At 34.9% G+C, this 25,103-nt stretch overlaps 1 protein-coding gene across 1 annotated transcript in view; it reads right to left on the bottom strand.

The window, feature by feature from the left end:
- Window positions 1–25,103, bottom strand: part of RALGPS2 (Ral GEF with PH domain and SH3 binding motif 2) — a 183,128-nt gene that overhangs the window by 24,385 nt on the left and 133,640 nt on the right. The window contains exons 9-17 of the mRNA XM_011962397.1: window positions 20,418–20,555; window positions 19,094–19,184; window positions 14,462–14,529; window positions 12,792–12,927; window positions 11,254–11,405; window positions 7,681–7,735; window positions 4,850–4,927; window positions 3,136–3,241; window positions 28–120 (exon numbers count right to left, since the gene is read on the bottom strand). Coding sequence (XP_011817787.1) covers window positions 28–120; window positions 3,136–3,241; window positions 4,850–4,927; window positions 7,681–7,735; window positions 11,254–11,405; window positions 12,792–12,927; window positions 14,462–14,529; window positions 19,094–19,184; window positions 20,418–20,555 — 917 coding nt within the window. The remainder of the gene's footprint in view (window positions 1–27; window positions 121–3,135; window positions 3,242–4,849; window positions 4,928–7,680; window positions 7,736–11,253; window positions 11,406–12,791; window positions 12,928–14,461; window positions 14,530–19,093; window positions 19,185–20,417; window positions 20,556–25,103) is intronic.

The following is a 25,103-nucleotide window of genomic DNA, read 5'->3' as shown; positions in this document are numbered from 1 at the left end:
GTAAAAATGTAGAGAACAAATACTTACATGTTTTCGTTCTGTAGCCTTTAGAGATTTGGCAGCATAGTAAAAAAGCTGTGTCCCACACAAAGCTGCCCAATATTTTGTCCAAGATGCTACCTGGATAGGACAAACACATGAATATACTATTAAAATGCTCCTGGTTTCTTAGTTTCTTTACATTCTAAGTGCCAGTGATCAAGTCCACTTCACTTCAACCAAAGGACTAACCTCAGAGTTGAGTTGTATCACTTCTGAAATCTTAATCTCAAATACTCCTGTCATTTCCATCTAACTACCTGTTTGTGGATCCACATACTCAGTCTTTCTTCCAGCTACAATAAAATAGTTAACCCCGATTCTATCTAAAGACAAACTCAACTCTCTTTTTATGCCCTAGATTCCAACTATCTCTAAGAAGTTTGCTTTTGCAATTAACTCCACTGCTTCTCAATCTCTCTCCCTCTACCATCCTTATACAAATGAACCTTAAAATCCCTTTAAAATCCCTCCTTTGACCCATCTCCTTACATCTCCTTACACCCCAGACACCAACCAATTTCTCTGCTCCTTTTCACAGTGTAACTTCTTGCAAGGGAGTCTCTAAATCTTGCCTCTACTTCTGTTTTGCCCATTTTCTACTCAACTCACTTCATTTGGCTTTTGGGTCATCAAGGTCACTGATGATTGTAATTTTAGCAAAGCCTCCGTCCTCATCATAGCCAGCCTCTTAGCAGCATCTGACCCAGCTGGCCACTCTTTCGTGTTTGAAGTATTGTAACTGCTAGGCTTCTGGGATAACAGTTCCTTAATTTTCCTTTATACTCTTCTTTGTGGGAGACCTTCAATGCTACAGAGCCCCATCTCCAACCTTGTTTTCTTCTCTAGCTATACTGTCTTCTGAATCTATCATCCAGATCCATATTTCAAATACTATCTATCTGTATGCTAATGACTCCCAAATCTCTCTCCCTGCCACCTCTCTGCTGACCTCATGATCCACACTGTTTCAAGAGCCACAATAACATCTCCACTTGAATGTTTAATAAGCATATCAAACTGAACATGGCCAAGACTGACCTGCCCCCATTTCAATAAATGTCCCCAACATCCAGCCACCTCAGTCCCCAAACCTACAAGTTATCTTTGTTTTCATGCTTTCTCTTATACATCACGTTTAATTTATCATCAAACAACTCTAGCTTTTGCCTCTTAACTGATCTCCTCCACCTTCCCCAATTTCAATGCGTAAACTATACAAGCCTTCTTGTCTCCTGAACTCTAGATAGTCACACAGCTAACTTACCTACATCATTCAGATCTCAGCTCAAATGTTTTGCCATGGTGGCATCCCTCCTTGTCCCATCATTCTGTATCCTATGACCTTATTTTAAAGCCTTATTCTCTATTTCTCCCCACTGGAATGTAATCCAGGAGGAAGACACTTTGCCTCACCTTGTTTACTGTTCTATTTCTAGCATTCAGCACACAAAAGGTATGGTAATGCTTCAAATGACATGCAATTCTGTGTTCATTAGCCTGTCTAAGAGATTCCTGATTTGTATGTGCCTTTGGCTTACTGTGATATAAGCAGCAAAATAAGATTACTTATATGAAGCCCCCATTTCTTCAAAAGCTTTAAGTGTGAATATATATCAAAGGTTTTATATTTCAAATTTGAGAAAGGGAAAAAAATTGTTCCTTAGTAGTCAAACTACTATGCTGGTGTTCAGGAAGAATAAACTTCTTTGATACATATTAAGAGCTCAGTTCCACCAATCTTCCTTTTTTTCCCCCCAATATACTTATGGTTTGGAAAGCATTTTATATTTGGGTTCTATTTTATGTAGAAAACAAAACTGTATTACAGGCATTTAAATAAAATAATAAAGCACAATCAAATTCCAGTTTTTAGGGTTGTTACTCTTTATTTTCTACTTTACCTAAACTTAATACTAAAATACTTCTTCATGATATACTTTCAGGGTTCTCTAAGAAATAATTTTGTATAAGAACTATAATGGGGGTAAAAAACAGTACAGGATTTAAGCACCCTTAACATATGATTTAACAGAAATCTATATGGCACATATAATAACACTTTATGTTAAGAAAATATGGTAAAGCAAATGTGTACAATAGTTTCCCTCTTTTTTTTTTTTTTTTTTTTTTTTTTTGAGACGGAGTCTCGCTCTGTCGCCCGGGCTGTGGCCGGATCTCAGCTCACTGCAAGCTCCGCCTTCCGGGTTTACGCCATTCTCCCGTCTCAGCCTCCCGAGTAGCTGGGACCACAGGCGCCGCCACCTCGCCCGGCTAGTTTTTTTTTGTATTTTTTAGTAGAGACGGGGTTTCACCCTGTTCGCCAGGATGGTCTCGATCTCCTGACCTAGTGATCCCCGCCCGTCTCGGCCTCCCAAAGTGCTGGGATTACAGGCTTGAGCCACCGCGCCCGGCCTAGTTTCCCTCTTATCTGTGGTTTCAGTTACCCACAGGCAATGACAGTGTAAAAAAATTTTTGGAAAATATGAGAAATAAACAATTCATAGATTTTAAAATCACGTGTTGTTCTTAGTAATATAGTTCTAATCTGTCCTTCTGTGGACACAATCATCCCTTTCTTTGTCCAGCATCTCCACACTGTATGTGCTACCCTTGTGGCCCACTCCCTACTGCTTCCTTAAGTGAAAAGAAAAGTTCTTGGCTTAAGGAAAGAAAAATTAGACGCTAAGGTTGCTAATATCCACGGTAAGAACAAATTTTCTATGTGTGAAATTATGAAGAAGGAAAAAGAAATTCATGCTAGTTTTGCTATTGCATCTCAAACTGCAAAAGTTATGGCTACTGTGTGGAGTTAAGTGCTTAGTTAAGACAGAAAAGGATATTTGTGGATGGAAGATATGAACAGAAACATGTTCCAAATGATGGTAATGTGGTTTGGTACTATCTGAGGTTTCAGTAATCCCCTGAGGGTCTTGGAATGGATGACCCAAGGATAAGTGGGGAGGGCCTTATTTAATACTATTTCAAGTCTACTATAATCAGGCTTTATTTTAATTGTTCTAGCACTTTACAGAGTCTTATATACATTTGTATATTTTTAGAGGTGTATTAAAATATAATATGATGAAATCTTACTGTAGGCTTTTTGCCTTCTTTTAACAAAGTTTTTCTCCTGAGAACACCTTGAATAGTAACAGCTCCTGGATATAAATGTACTGCCAAATCTTCTGATTCTGCAGAACTATAATGATGAAGAAAAGAACACATAAGAGCTTTTGTCTATAATAGTCATCAATTAGGTACTTAAAAAAATGTAATTATTCTTAATTTTAATTTTAAAACTTTGTTACTTTACTCAGAGCTGAGGCGACACTGACAATTTTAAAGGTTTATTAATCTTGAAATTTATAAGCTGTCACAAAAAGTTGATTAGAAAGTTATTAAAGTCAGCAGATGGTTAAAAAACACACTTAATTACATATTTGAACAAGTATAATTTAGAAAGAATGCAGTAATTCACTTTAGTAAATATTAAATTAAAAATTTAAGATTTATTTTCTTCTTAACATGCCACACTGCATCACTCTTGTAACCTTATTTTCCCCATAGAAACTTTAAGTCCTGGTAGGAAAAATGAGGATTCTATTTGTTAAAAGCATTTAAGTATAATAAAACTGAAAATAAAAAGAGAAGCTCAAAAAGAAAAAAAGAAAACTCATGCTTAATTTAATTCTAAAATAGCAGAAAGAAGTAATAAAGTCAATAATAATATATTTTAAAAACTAGCTTTCTGCAATACATTTTAATAACATTTAAATGGTGTCAATGGTAAGTGATTATGGCCTAACAGCTCTCCACGAAAGGAAAAAACTCAAACCCCAAGATTTCCTTTTCATGTATCTTTAAAAAAAAAAAATCACAAAATAACCAACACTTTAATATCTTTCCCTAATTAAGGTCCAATGTTTAATACAATAATTAATGATTTCTACATGAGCCAATTAAACATACATGCTGATAAAAATGTCACTGGTGACTTGACATGAGCTGCAGAATTCCCATAGGAGCAATAAAAACTAAAGTTTGCCAGTTTATTCCTTTGGGATTATTTAGGTGTCTTCAAAGTGACTTACGAACCTATAAACCAGTAGCAATTTCACGTTAGAGCTATTTATATTCAGGGAGGTATATGCAGGGAGATTAGACACCATCAAACTGATGTAAAGTTTGCTTCTGAAGTTTGGTATTTTGTTGTATTATGAATTGATTACTCATCACCACTAAACCCCACGTTCCCAATCAATACACCACCCTTATCTGCCTCCACAGCTAATAACAGTCCAAAAGAGACCTGGTTTAACTAGATGAACAACTGAACAAATATGAATTTAAATATACAAATGATTATTTTATGAAACAGACTTGTCTACATTCAGGACCTGTAGTTTATCTGAAAAACTTTTTAAAAAGACAAATCAAATGTACATTTATTAGCAAAGTAAATGCTTTGATTACAACTTATGAATAAATAAGCAGATTTTTATATTGTTCATTCAAAAACTATCAGCATTAGAAAGACCTGTGCAGTTTAAAGGCTACCAACTTGGAAGCATTTAAAAATATGTAATATTAAGATGCAAGTTTTGGCAATTAGCTCTGTGGATCAGAAAGAATAGTTGAAATTTATCTTCACATTAGATCTCGGAAAGAAAGTTTTTCTGGGTAATTTGTTTAGTTTTTAAATCAATTAGTTGAGAAGGAAGAGAAATAATGTCAGACCACACCCAGGTAAGCCAATCACCAACACCATAAGGGAGTTCTGTGACCCCTTAATGCAGGGGAATTGTACCTGCTGGCCTTCATGTGACTTCGATAGCCATTTCGTGCCACTCTTGTCACCGGGCCGAGAGAATGGTATAATCTGTTCCTGTTGGATTCCATTATAAATTGTATGTATTACATATACTTTTATTCACACAGCCATTATCCATACCTAGAACAGTATAATAGTTTCTTCTTGTAATATAGCTTTCTAAATCTTACAAAAGGATAGTATGTGTGATTGTTCCTCTTTCTTTTTTAAAGCATGCAGCATAGATTTAAAAAAATTTTTTCTTCTACTGTTGACTCTAGAAATACTTAGAGGTATTTAGTACACACCATATATTTATATACACATTCACTTTCACAAATCTGCTAAAAGAATTAAAGAGCTATTTATAGCCAAATAATAAAAAAACCTGAAAAATACTTCAAACATGCTTACATTTCTATACCACTTCTTGGATTCCAGTTTAAATATGATGTCCGGATTTATATAAGTAATTCATTTTTATTATATGTCCCTATGAAGACACCTAAAAACAATGTGGCTTGTAAACTTAAAACTCATGAGGAAAACTTTATTTTCCTCTTTATCCTTTATATTAAATAAAACTAATAAAAGAAATGAACTGAGTAATATAGGTATTATTTCTACATTAACTGACAAAGCCAATAAATGATAAAAATGATGAGTTAATAATTATCCAAAATGGCACATAATAGTTAAAAACAAAAAAAATAAAAACAGACACATAAAAATACTGATAATTCTTTGCCTAGGAAAACCTGAAAGTAGCACTGTTGATAAATGATATTTTGAAGAAAAAGCATTATTTTAGCAACTTCTATTTGATGTCTATCTAGAAAATAAGAACAGAAAATGGTATGTTAACATTCAGAGTACATTTTTCAACTTCACTATCCATGAGTAGTACTTTAAATCCTAGTTCTTTATGCACTTTCTATTATTTCATGTCTGAATCTTGCTGGGCAGCATTCATTTCACTGTTCTCAAAATGTTCCAAGAGCCCACTAATTTAAACTTGGAAAAAGAAAAGTAGATTTTTTAGCCACAAATGTCTGCAAAGCAAAACATCTGTTATAAAGGAAAAAAATTGTTTTGAGATGTGAAGGTAACATCATTAAATACTGTCTTCATAGGTAACCTGTTGGGATGAGAACAGATTATTTAACACACCACCATTCTGGTTACTCATAAGGCAAGCAATCTAAAAAACAATTTGGTTAATCAATATTTTTTAAATATAAAGATTACAATACACTCTTATAATCAACTTCTGATGGTATTACATTCTTTCTAGAGGGAAAGACAATTTGAACAAATTCAGACAACATGTCAAAGGCAATTCTTGTGTTTTTCACATTTCAGGCAAACCCAAATGAACAGATCAAAAGTAAAGGTTGGAAGGAAAATAATACAAAAATAAATAAAAATAATATGTTTTTACTTATTATCTCACAAAACAAAGAGAACAAAAGTTGGGAACGCTGATAATTAGAGTAGAAAGGATACAAAGTACTTTGCAATGTAGAACTTATAAACAAAATCTTAACTACATAATAGTGAGAAATCTTTATGAAGTCACATAAAAAATAAGGATCTATTTTTCCAATTAAACAGCATGAAATTTACAATTTCAAATAAAATTTGATTTAAACTTATTTTCTAAAATTGTGACTGATAAGGAGTTAGGCAAATAAACATTTTCAACTTCAGTATTAATATGACATTTAACATTCAATCTAAATGACCCTCCTTTTGAGTAATGAATACAGGTATTTTTAGAAACTTACTTAGTTCATATACAAAAGGGGAGCAATTATTTTGGTCAAGAGCCAAATATCTTATGAATCTGAAATGGCAGAACTGAAATGGTCAGTGAAAACATAAAAATCCTAATGGACATTTAATAAATAATTATTTGCCTTGTTTGGTCACATTCTTCAGATCTTATATGTACTTAGACCTCAATATAGCATGATATAGCAGATGACAGCTTTTTTTTGAGACGGATTCTCGCTCTGTCGCCCAGGCTGGAGTGCATTGGCTGGATCTCAGCTCACTGCAAGCTCCGCCTCCCAGGTTTATACCATTCTCCTGCCTCAGCCTCCACTACAGACGCCCGCCACCTTGCCCGGCTAGTTTTTGTATTTTTTTTTAGTAGAGACGGGGTTTCACCGTGTTAGCCAGGATGGTCTCGATCTCCTGACGTCGTGATCCGCCTGTCTTGGCCTCCCAAAGTGCTGGGATTACAGGCTTGAGCCACCGCGCCCGGCCTGGACGACAGCTTTAACAGTTTAAAGCAACAAAGGAAGGAGAAGGGAGCACAACTTATAGTATTTCAGTATGAAAGTGTACTCTGAAAATTTTGAGTTTATGACAATTTAAATTCTAACCTCAACTTGCTTTACTTGTATAATTTAAAATGTATTAAATCATTTTGTCTTTGACCAAGTAGCAGAGAATAAAGTTGACCATTCCACTAAATGCCTTAAAATTACTTAAATGAACCATAACTTAAGGAAATAATCTTTTGAATACCTAAGTAGGTTACTTGTCGATGACTAGTTATTATTTTTAAGTTATAATTTTAAATGTATTAAAATTCAAATACATGTGTCATCCCACCAAATAAACATTTAGAGATAAGACTATCATTCATTCTCATTACTTACATATCCAAACTTAAATATCAACTTCTAATTTCTTTTACCAGTAGAAAACTTAATCGCTTACAGATATGTAGTAAATATTATCTCTTAATTTTGTATTATCATATTATTTAACCCAGACAAAATAAACTCAAAGCAGTTCAAATGGACAATTTATCTTACCTTTCAAAAGCAGGCCATGAGGTCTCTTCACTTAGTTCAGAACCATCACTGCTACCTAAAATGAAAAGTTATTCTATTTTTTAAACATCAGAATTACATCTCTTAGTTTGCATTTCACAATTTAAAAATAAATTAACGAACCTATGCTCATAAAATGACAATCATATTGTGGGTGAACATATCCACATATTCTTTATTCTAATATTACTGCTGTTAGATTTATTTTGCAATATATTGGAATACAGTTGACACGACAACCTAAAATAACAAAATAGCATAAAACATTTTTGCTTGCCTACTTGTAGCTGAAATTCATTACGTCAATAAACAATTTTTCCTACCATTAGAGAAAATAAAATAACACAAAGTTTCTTATTAGATTTGTTATAATTTAGGACCAATATAATTATAAAATCCTTGGAGATTCATGGCACACTTCTTTTTCTTGTATCAAAGTCCATTACTACCCTAAGTATAAAAAGCCTAATGAAATCCAATTCTTTGTTTCTAGAGACAAAGTTAAAGAGGATGGAATCTCTAAATTTAAAAAACCAAAAACTGGTGCTATAAAACTGTAACAATTTTCTCTTTGGCCAAAAGATCAGTTAAAATGGTCTTCAAACAGAATGTTTAAAATTAGCTAGAGGGGAAAAAAAAAACAACAAAAAAACTATGGGGAATGAATTCAGAGTCCAAAACAGCTTAGTTGACTTAAATGTTACTTTAAAGATAATTCTGGCACTCAATAAAATTAAGATGACTAATAGGTCAAGTTAAATTGTCTATCAGACAGGGTTCTAAGAAGAGAGACTTAAACTCTTTTACAAGCAGGGTTCTGAAAGACTCAAACTAATGCTATAAGTTATCCCTCAGATACCTGTAATGGATGCTGTAAGGTTATCCATTAGACTCATCTCTCTTAGAGACGATGGATTAATACCCTTCTACGGGTTTGCAATGGCACTAGTTATGTACCATCCTTGGATAAACTGAGATAACAATCACTGAAATAATCTTCTGTATTGTATGATTCGGAAGAAGAATCAGAGGTAACCTGTACTGGTGGTGGGGTTTTGTACATTATCTACAATATCTTTTGATTTGTGGCACTATGTGGTAAAGACTGAAAATTTAAGCATAATTAGTATAACTTATTTGTAGAAAATGTAAGCATGAAGCTCAGAGTTAATCTGCTTCCCTTAGTTAGCTAGGTGAGACTACTCAAGATTATCTAGGATAGATACCACATTAGAAAATGTTTGAGGCCATTGTTCTAAGCACTGGTTAATTTTCCCACAGTATTTTCAAAGCCTTCACTGAAGATTAATATTGCATGTAAAAGTTAAAGCTAAGAAAAAAAAAACTCTTGTGTGTGTATATTAACACCTATCATCTTATGGTAATAGACTTATTCTTTTTTTCATATTGTTAAAGCTTTAAAACAAAAATCCTCGAAGGTAAATGCCTATGTGTAATGTTCTTAATTTACAAACTAGGATGCAACGATCTTTTACTGTTTACCTACTTAGCCTTAGAATAATTAAAAAATAAACACAAATGCAAAAATCTGCTCTAAAAGAGAAAAGTCTCCACACTGAGATGCCAACTGTAACTCAATAAAATAACTAAACAACAATCTTGTGGTAACCAAAAGGACATCTATGAAAAGTAAAAGCTATAAACTATAGAATAATTCTCACTATAACACTTATGATGAGAAAGAATAAAATATTACATACTTGAGAGCTGTAATTTTAAAAATTACTTTGTGCTTTAAGTGACATGCCAAATTCCTATGTGTAGAAAATTTGTGACTGAAAAAAAGTTCTTTCCTTTGCAAAATTATTCTTCAGACTGAAATTAATATTTGCATATAGGCACTGAGAACATTAATAAGAGGTATTTCAGGTGACAAACTTGTCTTTTAAAAAAATTTTATCATTCATTCACTTGCATTTTTATATAAAAAGGGGACTATCAGAATAAACAACTGCTGAATGGTAATGGAGAGCTCTGAAATAATTTCATTTTAACTCTCAAGGGCTAAGGAAGTCAGTATGTTCAAGAAAATCAATCTCCTTTTGCATCTGTTTCCACTGGCTGTTGACCAATATTGATTAAGATATTAGTAATAATAGGCTTAGCCCTTGAACAATCTGGTAGTTAATCACAGATGAAGACATATTCCTCCTTTATTTCTTTTAAAAAATAAAAGCAGCTATTGTATGAATAATTTCTTTTTCTGAGACAGAATCTTGCTCTGTGGTCCAGGCAGGGTAGTGCAATGGTGTGAACATGGCTCGCTGCAACCTCTGCCTCCTGGGTTCAAATGATTCCTGTGCCTCAGCATCCTAAGTAGCTGGGATTACAGGCATGCACCATCACACCCCAGTGATTTTTGTATTTTTAGTAGAGATGGGGTTTTGCCATGTTGGCCAGGCTCATTTTAAACTCCTGACCTCAAGAGATCTGCCCATCTGGGACTCCCAAAGTGCTGGGATTACAGGCGTGAGCCACCCTGCCCCGGCCTGTATGAATAATTTCTAATTGTAAAAAGAAATAATGCTCATCTAAAAGACTCAAAAATTAAAAGTTTAGGAAGTAAAAACAAATCCCTCTCTTAATCTCACATCCCTTTCTAATATGGTCCCAATTTTCTGCTCTTCTTCACATTAGCTATCTCTGTTTCTTCACCTCTCATTTTCAAATCTACTCCAATCCAGGCCTTGCCCTGACACTTCCATGAAGCAACTCTTACCAAGGTCACCAATGACTTTAATTTTGCCAAATCCCCCCCGTCAATTCCCTGTTCTCATCTTAGCTCTCTTTTTTTGCATTTGATATTCACACATTCAGTACTTTCCTCCTCCTTGAGATACTTCATCTACTGGGCTTTTGTTTTTTTCCCCCCTACTTCATTGATCTCTCCTTTTTAGTTTCCTTTGATGACCCATCCTTCATTTAAAAAATAATCAGACTTCTAAATGTGAGTTTTCTTATTTATGTACACTCTCTCTTTAGGTACCCTCAACCAATCATGGCTTATAAATATGCTACCTCTCATATATCTTCAGACCTGACCTTAACCCTCTGAGCTCCAGATTCATATATTCAACAACCTACCTGACATCTCCATAGGGACTAAACAAAACAGAACTGATTCCCCAAATTCAGTCCCCCTTCACAAACACTTCACTGCCCACAGATAACTCTGTCTTCTCTATCTTGGTAATAGCATCATCATCTAACTATTATGCTTGTTTAACCCAAATAACCTGAAGTCATCCCTAACTCCACACTCTTCCTCCTCCCCATATCCAAATCACATGCAGTTAACTAATTCAACCAGCCCACATGTTCTTTTTCCACCTTCTTCAAATGCTTCCCCTTCTGGAGTTAAAAACAGCAAGCACTTTAAAAACCATTACAAATTATTAACTTCATCCTGTATTTAACTGCTACTTTGTTTTCTAACCAAATTTTCTCTGTGTGGTGGGGTTTTTTTCCAGTCAAGTTTTGTTAACATTTTTATTTAATGTTAAATTACAACCCTCTCAGAGAAGTATTTCTCACCTATTGATATTCCACTAGAAAGAGTAGAACTTTCAGCTTGGCCTCGAGATGGCGCATGGGGCTCCATGACGCTATCATCTAACAGATGTCTTGGCCCTGCATTTGGAAACGTTGCACTCTTAAATTCTGCTGTGTTCATTTTATGAATGAAACTGGAAACAAAGAGAAAAAAAAGTTCGTATCTTTTATTATTGTTACTAATTTAAAAACTGCTCTTTATATAAAGATTTAGGACATAAAAGATTTACCTGCTAACTGTCATACTCAGATCTTACCATAAAAGCCTCAAGTGAACAGTATAGGGAATATGTTTTAGGAAACCTGGCCATATCTATGTATATAATTAGAACATATTTTAAAATAATTTCATTTTGAGCCTCATGTCCATTAAAAAATTGTTTCCACATTCACTTTTGGAGAACAGTTATTAAATTTCCAGAGAAATCATGGCAAAAGTGAACATGTGTCCCCATTTTGAAAAAACAATATACTGCAAAACTAATGAAGCTAAACAAAAAGTCAGTTTTCTTTATATTTAGGAATAAAGAAAATAATTTTTACAGCTGTTACCTTTGACTTATTTTGGTTAAGACAATGACTGTCGGCCGGGCGCGGTGGCTCAAGCCTGTAATCCCAGCACTTTGGGAGGCTGAGACGGGCGGATCACGAGGTCAGGAGATCGAGACCATCCTGGCTAATACGGTGAAACCCCGTCTCTACTAAAAAATACAAAAAACTAGCCGGGCGAGGTGGCGGGCGCCTGCAGTCCCAGCTACTCGGGAGGCTGAGACAGGAGAATGGCGTGAACCCGGGAGGCGGAGCTTGCAGTGAGCTGAGATCCGGCTACTGCACTCCAGCCTGGGCGACAGAGCGAGACTCCGTCTCAAAAAAAAAAGAAAAAAAAAGACAATGACTGTCTTGATATAAAGGTTATAATTTTTTTTTTTTTTTTTTTGGCGGAGTCTTGCTCTGTCGCCCAGGCTGGAGTGCAGTAGCCGGATCTTAGCTCACTGCAAGCTCTGCCTCCCGGGTTCACGCCATTCTCCTGCCTCAGCCTCCCGAGTAGCTGGGGCTGCAGGTGCCCGCCACCTCGCCCGGCTAGTTTTTTTTTTTGTATTTTTTAGTAGAGACGGGGTTTCACCATGTTAGCCAGGATGGTCTGGATCTCCTGACCTCGTGATCCACCCGTCTTGGCCTCCCAAAGTGCTGGGAATACAGGCTTGAGCCACCGCGCCTGGCCAGGTTATAATATTTTAAAAAAGACATATTGCTATCCTGATTTTACTTATGATGGCCCTCTGTAATGTTCATGTATCGTCCCCAAATATAAATGCATTGTTGACAAAATCCCATTTCCAAATTCAGGTAAAGTAAGAAATAAAAGCTTTTAGGCAAACAAGACATTTTACTGAATCAGAAAATGGCTATTAAGAATAAAAACTATTCAAGGGTATCATTTTCTACTGAACTAATAAATAGATAATAAATTCAATTATAAACAACTTAAAAATTTGAAAGATCAAATTAAAAATGCTGACTTATAACCCAAGCTATGGCACTTCCTATGTCCATGTGGAATCAGATGCCGAGGGGATGGTGGTGTCTGTGGGAGCAAGGCTCCTTCAGCTGCCACACTTTTTCGTCCACTCTGTGGAGATGCTCCTACTTCAGGACCTAAGGGTTAAATTTAAAAAGATTTTCAAACAATTACTTTATTTTTCAATCCCCGATATAAAATACTAAATGTGGTTCAAATTTTGAGATAGTATTATACGATGTTAGTTCTATTTCATTGACTTGAAGATGAGAAATATATTCTATCCTAAAACACAAAATCCCAAACCATACAAAATCCATTAACTTTTATCTTACTTATACTAAGTAGAGGCAGTGTAAATATTTTCTCCATTTACATAGGAAGAAGCAGAATTAGAACAGACTAGCTTTCACATCACAGACAAAATCTGGACTAAACACCCAGGTCTTCCTAGTCCTAGGTTCACCGCTCTTTTAATTGTATACATTCCTTCTTTACTCCTAGTTTCAACGTCCTCTTAGATAAAGAATGTGTCGGGTAGGTCAAACACTCAAATTAGAAATTAAATCTATACCGACACTGTTCAGGCTTATGGGAATAAATAATAGAATATTATGAAAGAACAAAACAGCACTTTAAGAATAAAAAGAAAGGCAAACTTAAGAAATTTAAACTGCAGTGTTTTTTTCTGCTTAGAATATTCTTCCCCATAGATATTATCATAGTTTGTTTCTTCACTTCTTCACATGTTATTAGATTAGCTGTCAAATATTTTCAGAATATACATGAAACTTAGTGCGAAGGCCTATATTGGGAATTTAAAAAAGGTACCTATCAGGGATTTCTTAAATAATGACAATTTTATGTTTTTTAAAAAATTACTTGTGGTATATGCATAATATCCCCATTATAATGTAATAGTTAAAGTAAGGAACTATGATTTTTATATTAAAGTGAACATTTGAAAAAATTATGTCACTAAAATTGACTTCTATAATTATTCAAATTAGCAGACTTTCCCATTAGACCACAGAAGTTTCTAGTGTAATCAACCTTCATTGCCCAGGACAGTGCATTCTTAATTAAAAATGAATATTCATAACTACTTATCTATTATTTTCCATCTGTTGCATCTATCTATTTTCCTTGATTAGGTAGCATATTTGTTTGTACACTACTGAAAAACTATAGCAACTTTTTTTTTGGGGGATGGAGTCTTGCTCTGTTGCCCAGGCTGGAGTGCAGTGGCACGATCTCGGCTCATTGCAAACTCTGCCTCCTGGGTTCACACCATTCTCTTGCCTCAGTCTCCTAAGCAGCTGGTACTACAGGTGTCTGCCACCACGCCCGGCTAATTTTTTTAAATTTTTTTTTTGTTTTTTTAGTAGAGGCGGGGTTTCACCATGTTGGCCAGGATGGTCTCGATCTCCTGATCTCATGATCCACCTGCCTTGGCCTCCCAAAGAGCTGGGATTACAGGTGTGAGCCATGGAGCCCAGCCAGCAACTTTTAAAAAAAAAAAAAAAAAAAAAACCCAGAAAGGACTTTAATATCAAAATAAATTTTACATGCAGTATAAGAAGTACGAAATTTTTATTTACTTTGGAGTATAGTCTTCCTTATTAGGTTATCTGATTTAGATTTGGTAACAAGAGAAAACTATGTACTGACCTACTAAATCTTCTCTGGAAGCAGCAGAACGTGGGGTGCTCGTCCCTGGTTCTATCTTTAACGAAAGCCTGAATTTTAAAAAGACAAAATACATACAATGATTAACATTTGACAAAATAAGATTAAAGTTGTGTATTTTCTCACAAAAAAACTAAAAACATTTTTATGAAATAATCTGACCTATATATTTTTCTTCAAGAGCAATCTTCTTCTTTTAAAGAGACAGGGAATCTCACTTAAGCCTCAAACTCCTGGGCTCAAGTGATCCTTCCACCGTGGCCTCCCAAAGTGCTGGGATTACAGGCATGAGCCACCAAGCCTGGCCAAGGGCAATTTTTAATTAAGATGTTAAGTCTCATCTCTTTCATACAAAGCTGATCTTATGGTTATTCTAGGAAATATTAGGAAGGGAAAATATATTAAAAAGTTGTATTTAAAAACACAAAAATCTCCCCAATTATCCCAAAGTTGCCAAACCATGGAACACATTTAAAGATACTTGACCAATGACTAAATGATGATTCAACTTAGAGCTTACCCTGATACCTGACACTTGATTCAGAAACTTTCATATGTATTATTAAATAAATTATGCAAATTATTTCTAAAAACACCTTATTTAAAACTAACCATCTAACAAACCAGCTGACAAAACTCTTCAAAAGAAAGATCTACACAAATAAAAAGGTTGTTTGCAAAATTTCTAGTAAGTCCCTGTCCTAAGTCAGAGTTTACTATTTGGCACTTAAGTTCCATTTAGGATAATATATCCAGTTCTGAGTTTCACAGTGAAAGAGATTATGATTTCTATCAGTCGAAGCTACTTCAGAAAATAGGACACTAAAGTAGTTGTAGAAAACGCTTTGATATGATACATGAAGCCTAATATTGCTGAGTCTGTCTGAAATTTAATAAAAACTGTTTAGTATTCTACCAAAATTTTAAAAGTAATTGCATAATACAAATGGCGTTTATAATGATAAATCGACTGTAAGTTGTTATTAATTATATTCCAGTTATTTGATAATACAAAATGCATATGTTGAATAGATAAATGATTAACCAGACTCTTTTCTCTTTTTATGAAAATGTTTAATTATTTAGGCTACAAACTATTCTACATTCATTCATTGGACAAGTATTTACTGAACACCTGTATTGGGCACTGTGCTCAGAACTGGAATATAACAGAGATTACGGCAGATGCGGTATTCCTGTCCTTCTGAAGCTTACAGTCTAGTAGATGAAAGAAAAGTAGTAAATGAAATAACTACCATTTCCCAACGACACCAACATAGAAAGGAAAAGAAAGGGAGCTTATTGGGCGAATCACACTGCTATTGGTAGCAGCTAGAAACTGACAGCAATATAAAAAGTAGAAGCATCTTTAAAAAGCAGTGAAGGCTAGTCTGAGTGCCAGCTGCTTACAACACCATCAAAGCATCACATAATAAGAGAGATGCTGATTCATTAAGAAAAGATATGTTCAGTATTAAAATAAAAACCAGAAAAATTTTCATCCTGGTCAAAAGACATGTAATTTGTAATAGCTATACTGGCTGCCTATGTAGATCAAGTTGCCCAAAACAGACCTTTTGTAAGTGACATGCCATTTCTATTTACAAATTTTTCATCATGAAAGGCATTTTTTTCTAACAAAATGTTTTCTTCTAATTTTTTCTAATAATTTTAATGACATATTAAAATGCTCTATTTTTCAAACACACTAAATTATTAGGCTCATGCAACAAACACACTGCATTTTTAGAAAAACAATCTGTCAGCCAGGTGCGGTGGCTCACGCCTGTAATCCTACCACTTTGGGAGGCCGAAGCGGGTGGATCATCTGAGGTCAGCAGTTCAAGATCAGCCTGGCCAACATGGTGAAACCCCATCTCTACTAAAAATACACAAACTAGACAGGCATGATGGTGGGCACCTGTAATCCCAGCTACTCGGGAGGCTGAGGCAGAAGAATCACTTGAACCCAGTGGGGTGGAGGTTGCAGTGAGCTGAGATCGCACCACTGCCCTGCCCTCCAAACTGGGAAACAGAGTGAAATTCCGTCTCCAAAACAACAACAACAACAAAAAAAACAAAAAAAAAAGGAAAAGGAAAAGAAAAAGAAAAACAATGTCTTCTCTACTCCCGTATGATGTCCCAGTAACACCAAATGACTCATCGTTCCCCATGCAAACACACAGTTTCTCATCACATTCCTTTGATCATTCCATTCCCCAGCATGCTTTTCCTCACCCTTCACGTGAGACTAACTCCTACTCACCTGTTAAGATTCAGCCTCAGATGACGCTATCTCCTGAAGCTGTTTGTATTTCCTTTCTTTTAGTTTTCCTACGTAAATCTGGGTTAGGTCCCCCACTTACCTATGTTTCCACAGCATCCTTGGCATATTTTTATTATGGTACTGTTTGAAATGTCTTATAATCATCTGTTCTGTGGATGTATCTTACACGAGACTGAGCTTCTTGAGAGCAAGAACAGTATCTTATTTTTATAATCCCAGCAACTAGCACAGTAACTGGCCTATAACAAAACCTTAGTAAATATCTGTCAATGTAATGGAAGGGCTGCTCCGGTTCTAACTCCTCATGAAAACAAAAATCAGTATAATAGTATCAGCTTTCCTACAAAAATGAAGGTACTATATGATATGTCAGTTTATAGAATGTCAGAACTACTTCATGGCTTCACTGGCTAAGTCTAACCTTTTAGCAAAGTAAAAACTAGCTTTAATAAATACTGTATTATAATTTTACAGTAGTCACAAAAAATTTGCTGTCCTCTATAAAAATTGTGCAAAATTTTCTTAGATTTTACTTCAATCTAATAAACTTTAAATTCTTTTAAATTCAATAAGTTTCTTGAGCCAGATAAATATCTAATAGCTACTTACTCACATTTTGAATTTTAAGATCTGTTCTACATCTCACTGGACAAAACTGAAGTATTTACTAGGCATGAGTTCTATGTCAGTAATTAGAGAGAAGGGAAAAATAGTGGTAAGTATAAGACACAGACCATCAAACTTGAAAAACTTACAACCTAGGGCAACAGATTTGTGAAACAACTCCAGCCTTAAAAAGCTTTTTCATTGACTTTATACATTTTCAAGTAAGTAACCATGTAGAAACTTTTTGTAGAATAAAAATTGGTACAGAAATATAAAGTGTTGACATTATGGTGTGAGAGAAAAGATGGCAATAAACGCGTTTTCAAACATTAGTCAAATTTTAGATGCATTTAGAAAAATTATTCCTAGATGTTTTCCAGAATTTCTACAGCCATTTACTGGGACTAATTCTGTTCTACAAAAATTTTTTTAAATTGTCAAAATCTGGAACAAGGAAGTTAATAATCATTACCAAAGGAAGATAAAAAAATTTCTATGTAATGCATTAACATTGAAAAATAATCTAGTCTTTTACTTTGATAAATTTTTGAAACATGACCTTTTATTGGAAAAAATATTTGTGAAAGTGCAAAATTCCATTTGAAAACTTGGGAACAACTGGGATAATAAAGCTAAGTAAACTTTTTTAACAAAGTAACAAATGAAGCTAAAAGAAAAGTGACAAACTTCAAGAGAAATAAGCTCTTTATCCTCCCACCTTAAAAAAAAAAAATCCAGCAGTTATGATGTAAAGTTTATCAATAAAAGATGAAAAGGTTAATAATTAAAAAATTTCCTCTCCCATCTTTGGGAAGTACTGTGGATATAAGGAGATAAAAATGAGATAAAAATGGATATCAGCTATTTTAAAAGTGATTTCAAACAATTTTTTTTTTTTTTGTGAGATGGAGTTTTGCTCTTTTTGCCCAGGTTGGAGTGCAATGGTGCACTCTCAGCTCACTGCAACCTCTGCCTCCTGGGTTCTAGTGATTTTCCTGCCTCAGCCTCCCAAGCAGCTGGGATTACAGGCATGCACCACCATGCCTGGCTAATTTTGTATTTTTAGTACAGACAGTGTTTCACTATATTGGCCAGGCTGGTCTCGAACTCCTGACCTCAAGTGATCCACCCGCCTTGGCCTCCCAAAGTGCTAGGATTACAGGCGTGAGTCATTGTGCCCCACACTGTGCCCAGCCTCAAAAATCTTTAATAAAGAACTTGCTATAATATAGGGAAAAGGATAAGTGTGGTGCTGCATTGGAGAAATGTCTCTTCTCCAGAGAGAAGATGGACCAATAGTCTCCCAATCCACAAAAACAATTAAAAACAAACAATGATGTGTCAGTAATTAGCATTAAACAGTAATTTTTCTATTTTAAAAAGTTTCATTAATTTTTCTATCTATTAAAAGATAAATTCTGTAAGGATTCAATGATTGAATATGGGGAAAAAGAAGAAATTTAAATTAGAACTATCAAATGTTAGCTCTCTACAAACAGAGATAAAAATATTAAAAAGAACAGATGAGGTATTTGTATATTGGCTCAATCATAATAAGTGACTAAAAAGTAATATATGTTAGTACCTTTACTGCTGTAAACCTACCACTGGATTAGGCCTTTGTATGGTACCATGTAGGATTTAGATGTTTAAATACATAGGGATAGAAAGGTGGAGGACAGGACAAAGTTATACAAACCACTTTTGAAGATCCAACCTACTTGTAATTATCGTCTTCCACAAATTTTTGTAGTTCTTCTATATACTGAACGGAGTTCAGATATTTTTGGACATGAGGCAACATGGGAATATCTAGGCAAAAGGTGATAAATAATTATCTGATAAAGCACATCTTAACCAGAACTTTAAAAATTAAGCTGAAAATAACTTAAAGGCAAATTAAGGCCACATGGCAGCAAAATTTAAATTAACTCTATAAGGACATTACTGAGATAAACTTTAATTGAAACTGAAGGTAATTTAGAATATTACAGTTGCATACTGTTTGTATAGATTTTTTTTAATAGTTCCAATTATAAAGTCCCATATATTTGAGAAATTTCATAGAAAAAGATCAGGAACTATTCTAAACTAAACAGAAGAGGTGAAGGCAGTTATTTTTCTTTTAAAGAAACCTGGTTCCCATTTATAAATGTGGTTTATCTCTGCCCCTTATAAGTTTCCAGCAAGATTAATTTAACAACGCAACTTGATGCTATGTTTAAAATATTGAGAAAAGGACAAAATAAGGAATTATTTGATTTAACTTTCAGTAAGATTCTATCTCCACACAGATAGTTTTAGGAAGTTTTTGACGTTTTCTAAAAAGTATAGATGCATGAAGTAAAAGTTAGTTTTAAGATAAATTCACTTGAAGTAATCATATAATGTAAAACTCAGTTTTTTAACCCATAAAAATTACGTATTAACAGCCTAACTTTATTCCCTATCAAACTGGAAGTATCTAAACATTAAAAAAAAAAAAAAAAAAAAGCCCTTTCTCATCATTTGGGCTTATGTGGCTATTTCTATATTTGTCGTTCCGAAAAAAACACACGTTGGGGGAAAATTGGTTATTTATTCAACAATCTGACTCAAGAAAGTTGGTCAACTGTCATGAGGCTCAAGGGTCTCAGCTAAACTTCCCTAATTGAAAGCTGTAAGAACGATTTACATAATAGATCAGGGAGATCAAATGAGATAATAGAAAAAGACTTTGTCAACTATAAAGGGCCAAATAGCTGTGAGGTAGTAATATTAAATAGTGTCCTTGTGCTGTGAGAAAGTTGCTGTAAAATAGCAGAAAAGCAAAATATAAAAATAAAAATTTTAAATATTAAATACTTAAATTCTTAAAAGCAAGATCTTAAACAGGATGCTACATACTAAACAGCAAAATAAAACAAGCATTATTTTCCTTTATGTTAGAATGGAAATAAGAAATTCATGTCCCCTGCTGTGTGAAAAGTGATCATCAATGTGTGTAAATAAATCACTGGAATTACAGCAATGTTAATGGCTTGGCATTATCCCCCAGAAACTTACCATATTCACAAGACTGTTGTAAGTCAGAAATTATTCGAAGGATATTATTCATTAAATTTGATCTCTGCTCATTTTCTAGAATGCTGCCAGTTGATGGGTATGCTGAATCGATGTATGTTAAATCTGACAAATAGATACCTGAAACAAAATGAGATAAATAAATGTCTTCTTAGTTGTAGCTTGGGAGACTATGACAAAGAAAAGGAGGGAAAAGGTTGTTTATAGATATATTCCACGTATGCCACATTTAAAATATATTGCTATTAATACACTGAAGCCTCGGTAACATATGTTACTGGGGTCTAGCTTTCCATACAGTTGGGGTCAGACATACACCAATTTTTTGTAATAATATGCTATTTTGTAAATGTCTTCTTGTGATTTCATTTTCTTTTTTTTTTTTTTGAGAGGGGTCTCGCTCTGTTGCCCAGGCTGGAGTGCAGTGGCCAGATCTCAGCTCACTGCAAGCTCCGCCTCCCGGGTTTACGCCACTCTCCTGCCTCAGCCTCCCGAGTAGCTGGGACTACAGGTGCCCGCCACCTCCCCCGGCTAGTTTTTTGTATTTTTTTAGTAGAGATGGGGTTTCACCGTGTTAGCCAGGATGGTCTCGATCTCTTGACCTCGTGATCCGCCCATCTTGAACTCCCAAAGTGCTGGGATTACAGGCTTGAGCCACCGTGCCTGGTCTGGTTTCATTTTCAAGTATAGTTTGAGGCTAGAGTTAGAAACCCCAGCACATATGGGAATTAATGGAAAGGAGCTGAGTTCTTCAATTGGCTCTGCCTCTGACTAGTTTCATAACGGAGAGTTATTTTAAACTCAGAACCTCAGATTTAAAACCTACACAAGCATCCATTTTCCAAGGTGTGTTACAACTTGAAGATATTAACTTAGCCAGCAGCCCAGCCACTGCCTGACATAGAGAAATTATGTAATATTTGTTTTATACTCTCTTGCCTTGGGTTGATAACTATCATTTGAGTCTTAACTACTTTGAAAATTATCTCAATCTGGTAGAAATGTTTTACATTTTAAAGATCAACAAATGAATTTCTGCAATGGTTCATGTGACTACAAACTGAAGTTAACTATTTCTTACCCTCCATGCTCTTTGCACCAACAAAAATAACACATCCTCTAAAATTTGGTTGTACTAGTCCTTAACATGAAAGGTCACTTATTTAGGATTATTTCTGGAGAGTTCACAATGCATATGTGAAACGTAGTAGACAACTATAGCTGGAGAGAAAAGAAAAACATACTTTCCTACTTTTACCCTATTACTTCATGTTCACGAACTCTCAGGGTAAATGCAACCAAAATGACATACCCACTGCCTTCTAAATAAACCCTGTTTTTACTCAGCTTTTTCTTATACCTTAAATGTTTTCTAGACTTATCTCTGCCTATCCAAATCTTATATTCTGCTTACCTAATTCGGTGTCAAGATTCTCTAGTTTTGTCACAGATTCCAAGAAAGGAATTCAGACACTGTCTAGTCTAATCCTCTCCTTTTAGAGATGAAGAACCTGAAATATATAGATGGTAAAGGGACGTGTCTAATGCCATGCAACCTGTTAGTGGCAGAGCTGGATCTCAGATGTTTCATTTATAGCCCAATTTAAAAAAAAATTACTTATATTCTGTTAAAAAATCATACATTATCTGTGCATACTATTCACGTCATGACCTTTGTGACTTCAAAATCTCATTATTTAGGTTTTGTTTTTACATTTATATCTTATCTATTCAAGACTGCAAACTCATTTAAGGCAGTTGCTCTATCTTGCACTCCAAGAGAAAGAAAATCTTGTGCAATGTTTTGACGATAGGTGCTTAACATAAAAGGTTGGCATGGCAATCTTTTTACTCATCCTAGTATCATTCATTTTCTACTCAGTAAATATTTACAGTATTCTTTAAGTCGCCTATCGTACTTTTTTTCTTTAGATAACCTCAACTTTATTTCCCTATGACTCCAGATGAATCTGAGGTTCCAAATGAAGCTGAGGTTCTTCCCACTTTCTCCAATCTCAGAGGAAGAAGAATCCCTGTCTTCTTCCCAAATCTCAACTGTAATTTTGAATGCAATCGTTGCTGCCTCCTTCCAGACAACCACTGTTGCCTCTACTATCATTCACCCTTACTGGCTCCTTTCCCAGAGTCAATATACACATTTTTTTAAAAATCATTTTTTTAAAATTATTTTTTTCCCCCCAAGACAGTCTTGCTCTGTCAAAGGCTGGAATGCAGTGGCGCGATCTTGGCTCAGTGCAACCTCCGCCTTCTGGGTTCAAGTGATTCTTGTGCCTCAGCTACCCGAGTAGCTGGGATTACAGGCATGCGCAACCATGCCCGGTTAGTTTTTGCATTTTTAGTAGAGACGGGGTTTTACCATGTTGGCCAGGCTGGTCTCGAACTCCTGGTCTCAAGTGATCCACCCGCCTCAGCCTCCCAAAGTGCTAGGATTATAGGCACGAGTCACTGCACCCAGCCCAATATACATGTTTAAATCTCCCCTACTTATAAAACAAAATCGAAGCAACTCTTCCATCAAATCTGATCCCACTCCTCAAGATAACATCCTTGTCCTCCCTTCAACACACACCTTGGAAGAGAAACATAGAATAGTACACTTATTTTATTCTTTACTTTATTTTTAATGTAATATTTGATACACATAAAAGTTTTTATGTGTCAGGAAAATTGTGAAAAATTTTGAGATTGGGGGAAAAAAAAAGATTACTGGGTATCCTGTCTCCAGTACATCTGTTTGGTCCTTCTGAGTTATTTCACAACTCTGCACAGCTGTTGAAAACCGGTAATAAAAATTATCGTTCATAAACATGCCAAAGAATTATGTCCAGTGGGATCTAATGAATGTTGACTTATGTTGACCAATTTTGCAACTATTTGTAAATTTACTTCAGCATTCCTGATTGCATATGAGTGTTACTTTGAATTCTCCCTTGACATATTTTTGATTCCCTTATAAATTTAATAATTTAAATGAAAATTCTGACACATATTCATTTCATATTTGTGTGAGAATCATGATTTCACAAAAATTATTGCTGGGAATGGTGGCTCACGCCTGTAATCTCAGTACTTCAGAAGGCTAGGTGGGCAGACTACTTGAGCCCGGGAGTTTGAGACCAGTCTGGACAACACGGTGAGATCCCGCTCCTAAGAAAAAATTATCAACACATGTGACACCTGTTGTTATCAAACAATACAATAAACACTTGTGAAAGACCAGTCAACTTATGACTACAACATCCCTAAGGAGAGCTAAAAGATTCCTCGAAGAAATAGCATGGGGATGTTGGCACAGGTACATCAATAACAGCAATAAAAGATATATAAATGTAGCACAGAAAAGCTTAAAGAGGAGTTTCATAAAAATTCTGTGCAAAAAAAGTCATTCCTTGCTGATGGGATCAGAGAAAGCTTCAAGGAAGAAGTGGGATTTGAGCGGGGTGCTAATGTGCCAGTTCTTGCCATTCTTCCATCCTATCATTAAACTCAGATGACAACTCACCTGTACTAGACCGTGCTGTCCAATATGATAACCACTTGCCACATGTAACTACTGTTTTGTGCGTCTATTCTGAATTGAGATGTATTTGAATATAAAACAGACAAGATTTTGAAGAGTTAATATGAAAAATTAATGTAAAGTATCTATTAACTTTATTGGTTACATGTTAATATTTTAATATGTTGGGGTAAATACTACTTTAAAAAAGAACTACGACATCATCAATACTGTTGTATCTATCTGTATGGTCCTCCTCTACTTCATCTCCTTGCTTCCTGTCCAGAAGTAACCACTACCCTGAACTTCATTTTTTTCCCCAGACATCTGTTTGTATTCCTTCTTTTGCCTACTTTTGAGCTTTAAAAATCATATTTTAATGTATATGTGGATTAAATAATAGTATTTGTAATGTCAGAAAAGTGTCTAGTACGGGAGGCTGAGGCAGGAGAATGGTGTGAACCTGGGAGGCGGAGCTTGTAGTGAACCGAGATCGTGCCACTGCACTCCAGCCTGGGTGACAGAGCGAGACTCCGTCTCAAAAAAAAAAACAAAAGTGTCTAGTACATACTAAGTGACTTATAAGCATTTATTAAATAAAATTTAAAAATATGGTCTTCTGTGGTTGCTCTATTTTGTTTCTAAGACTTATCCAAGCTGTTAAATGCTGCTGTAATTCCTTATAATGAGAACAAGCTAATGTGTGACTATTTTACAATTAACTCATTCATTTTATTTGATAGACTTTTGAATTACTCCCATCCCACCTCCAACCATGTTGCTACAGACATTCTTATACACATCTCCCAGGACACATGTACAAAATTTCTTCAGGATATCTAAACACACCTAGGAGCAAAACTGCCAAATGCTAAAGTATATTAATATTCAACTTTACAAGATGGTGTCACATTATTTTTCAAGGCTATATCAATTCACATTCCCACTGATGGTATATAAGCTTCTGCTGATCCACATTTGTGCTAACAATTGGTATTATCAGTCTCAATTTTGTCAATCTTCTGTATAAAATGGTATCTCTGTGTCTTAATTTTTATTTCCTTGATTAGTAATCCGTTTAAATATTTATATTTCTATGTAATAAATGTTTCTGTCCATTTTTTCTTTTGGGTTGTCTTTTTCTTATG

The sequence above is a fragment of the Colobus angolensis genome, unplaced genomic scaffold, assembly GCF_000951035.1.
Source record: "Colobus angolensis palliatus isolate OR3802 unplaced genomic scaffold, Cang.pa_1.0 Scaffold59, whole genome shotgun sequence".
Classification (NCBI taxonomy): domain Eukaryota; kingdom Metazoa; phylum Chordata; class Mammalia; order Primates; family Cercopithecidae; genus Colobus; species Colobus angolensis.
The sequence above is the reverse complement of the archived record's forward strand: the minus strand, read 5'-3'. Positions and strand labels throughout refer to the sequence as shown.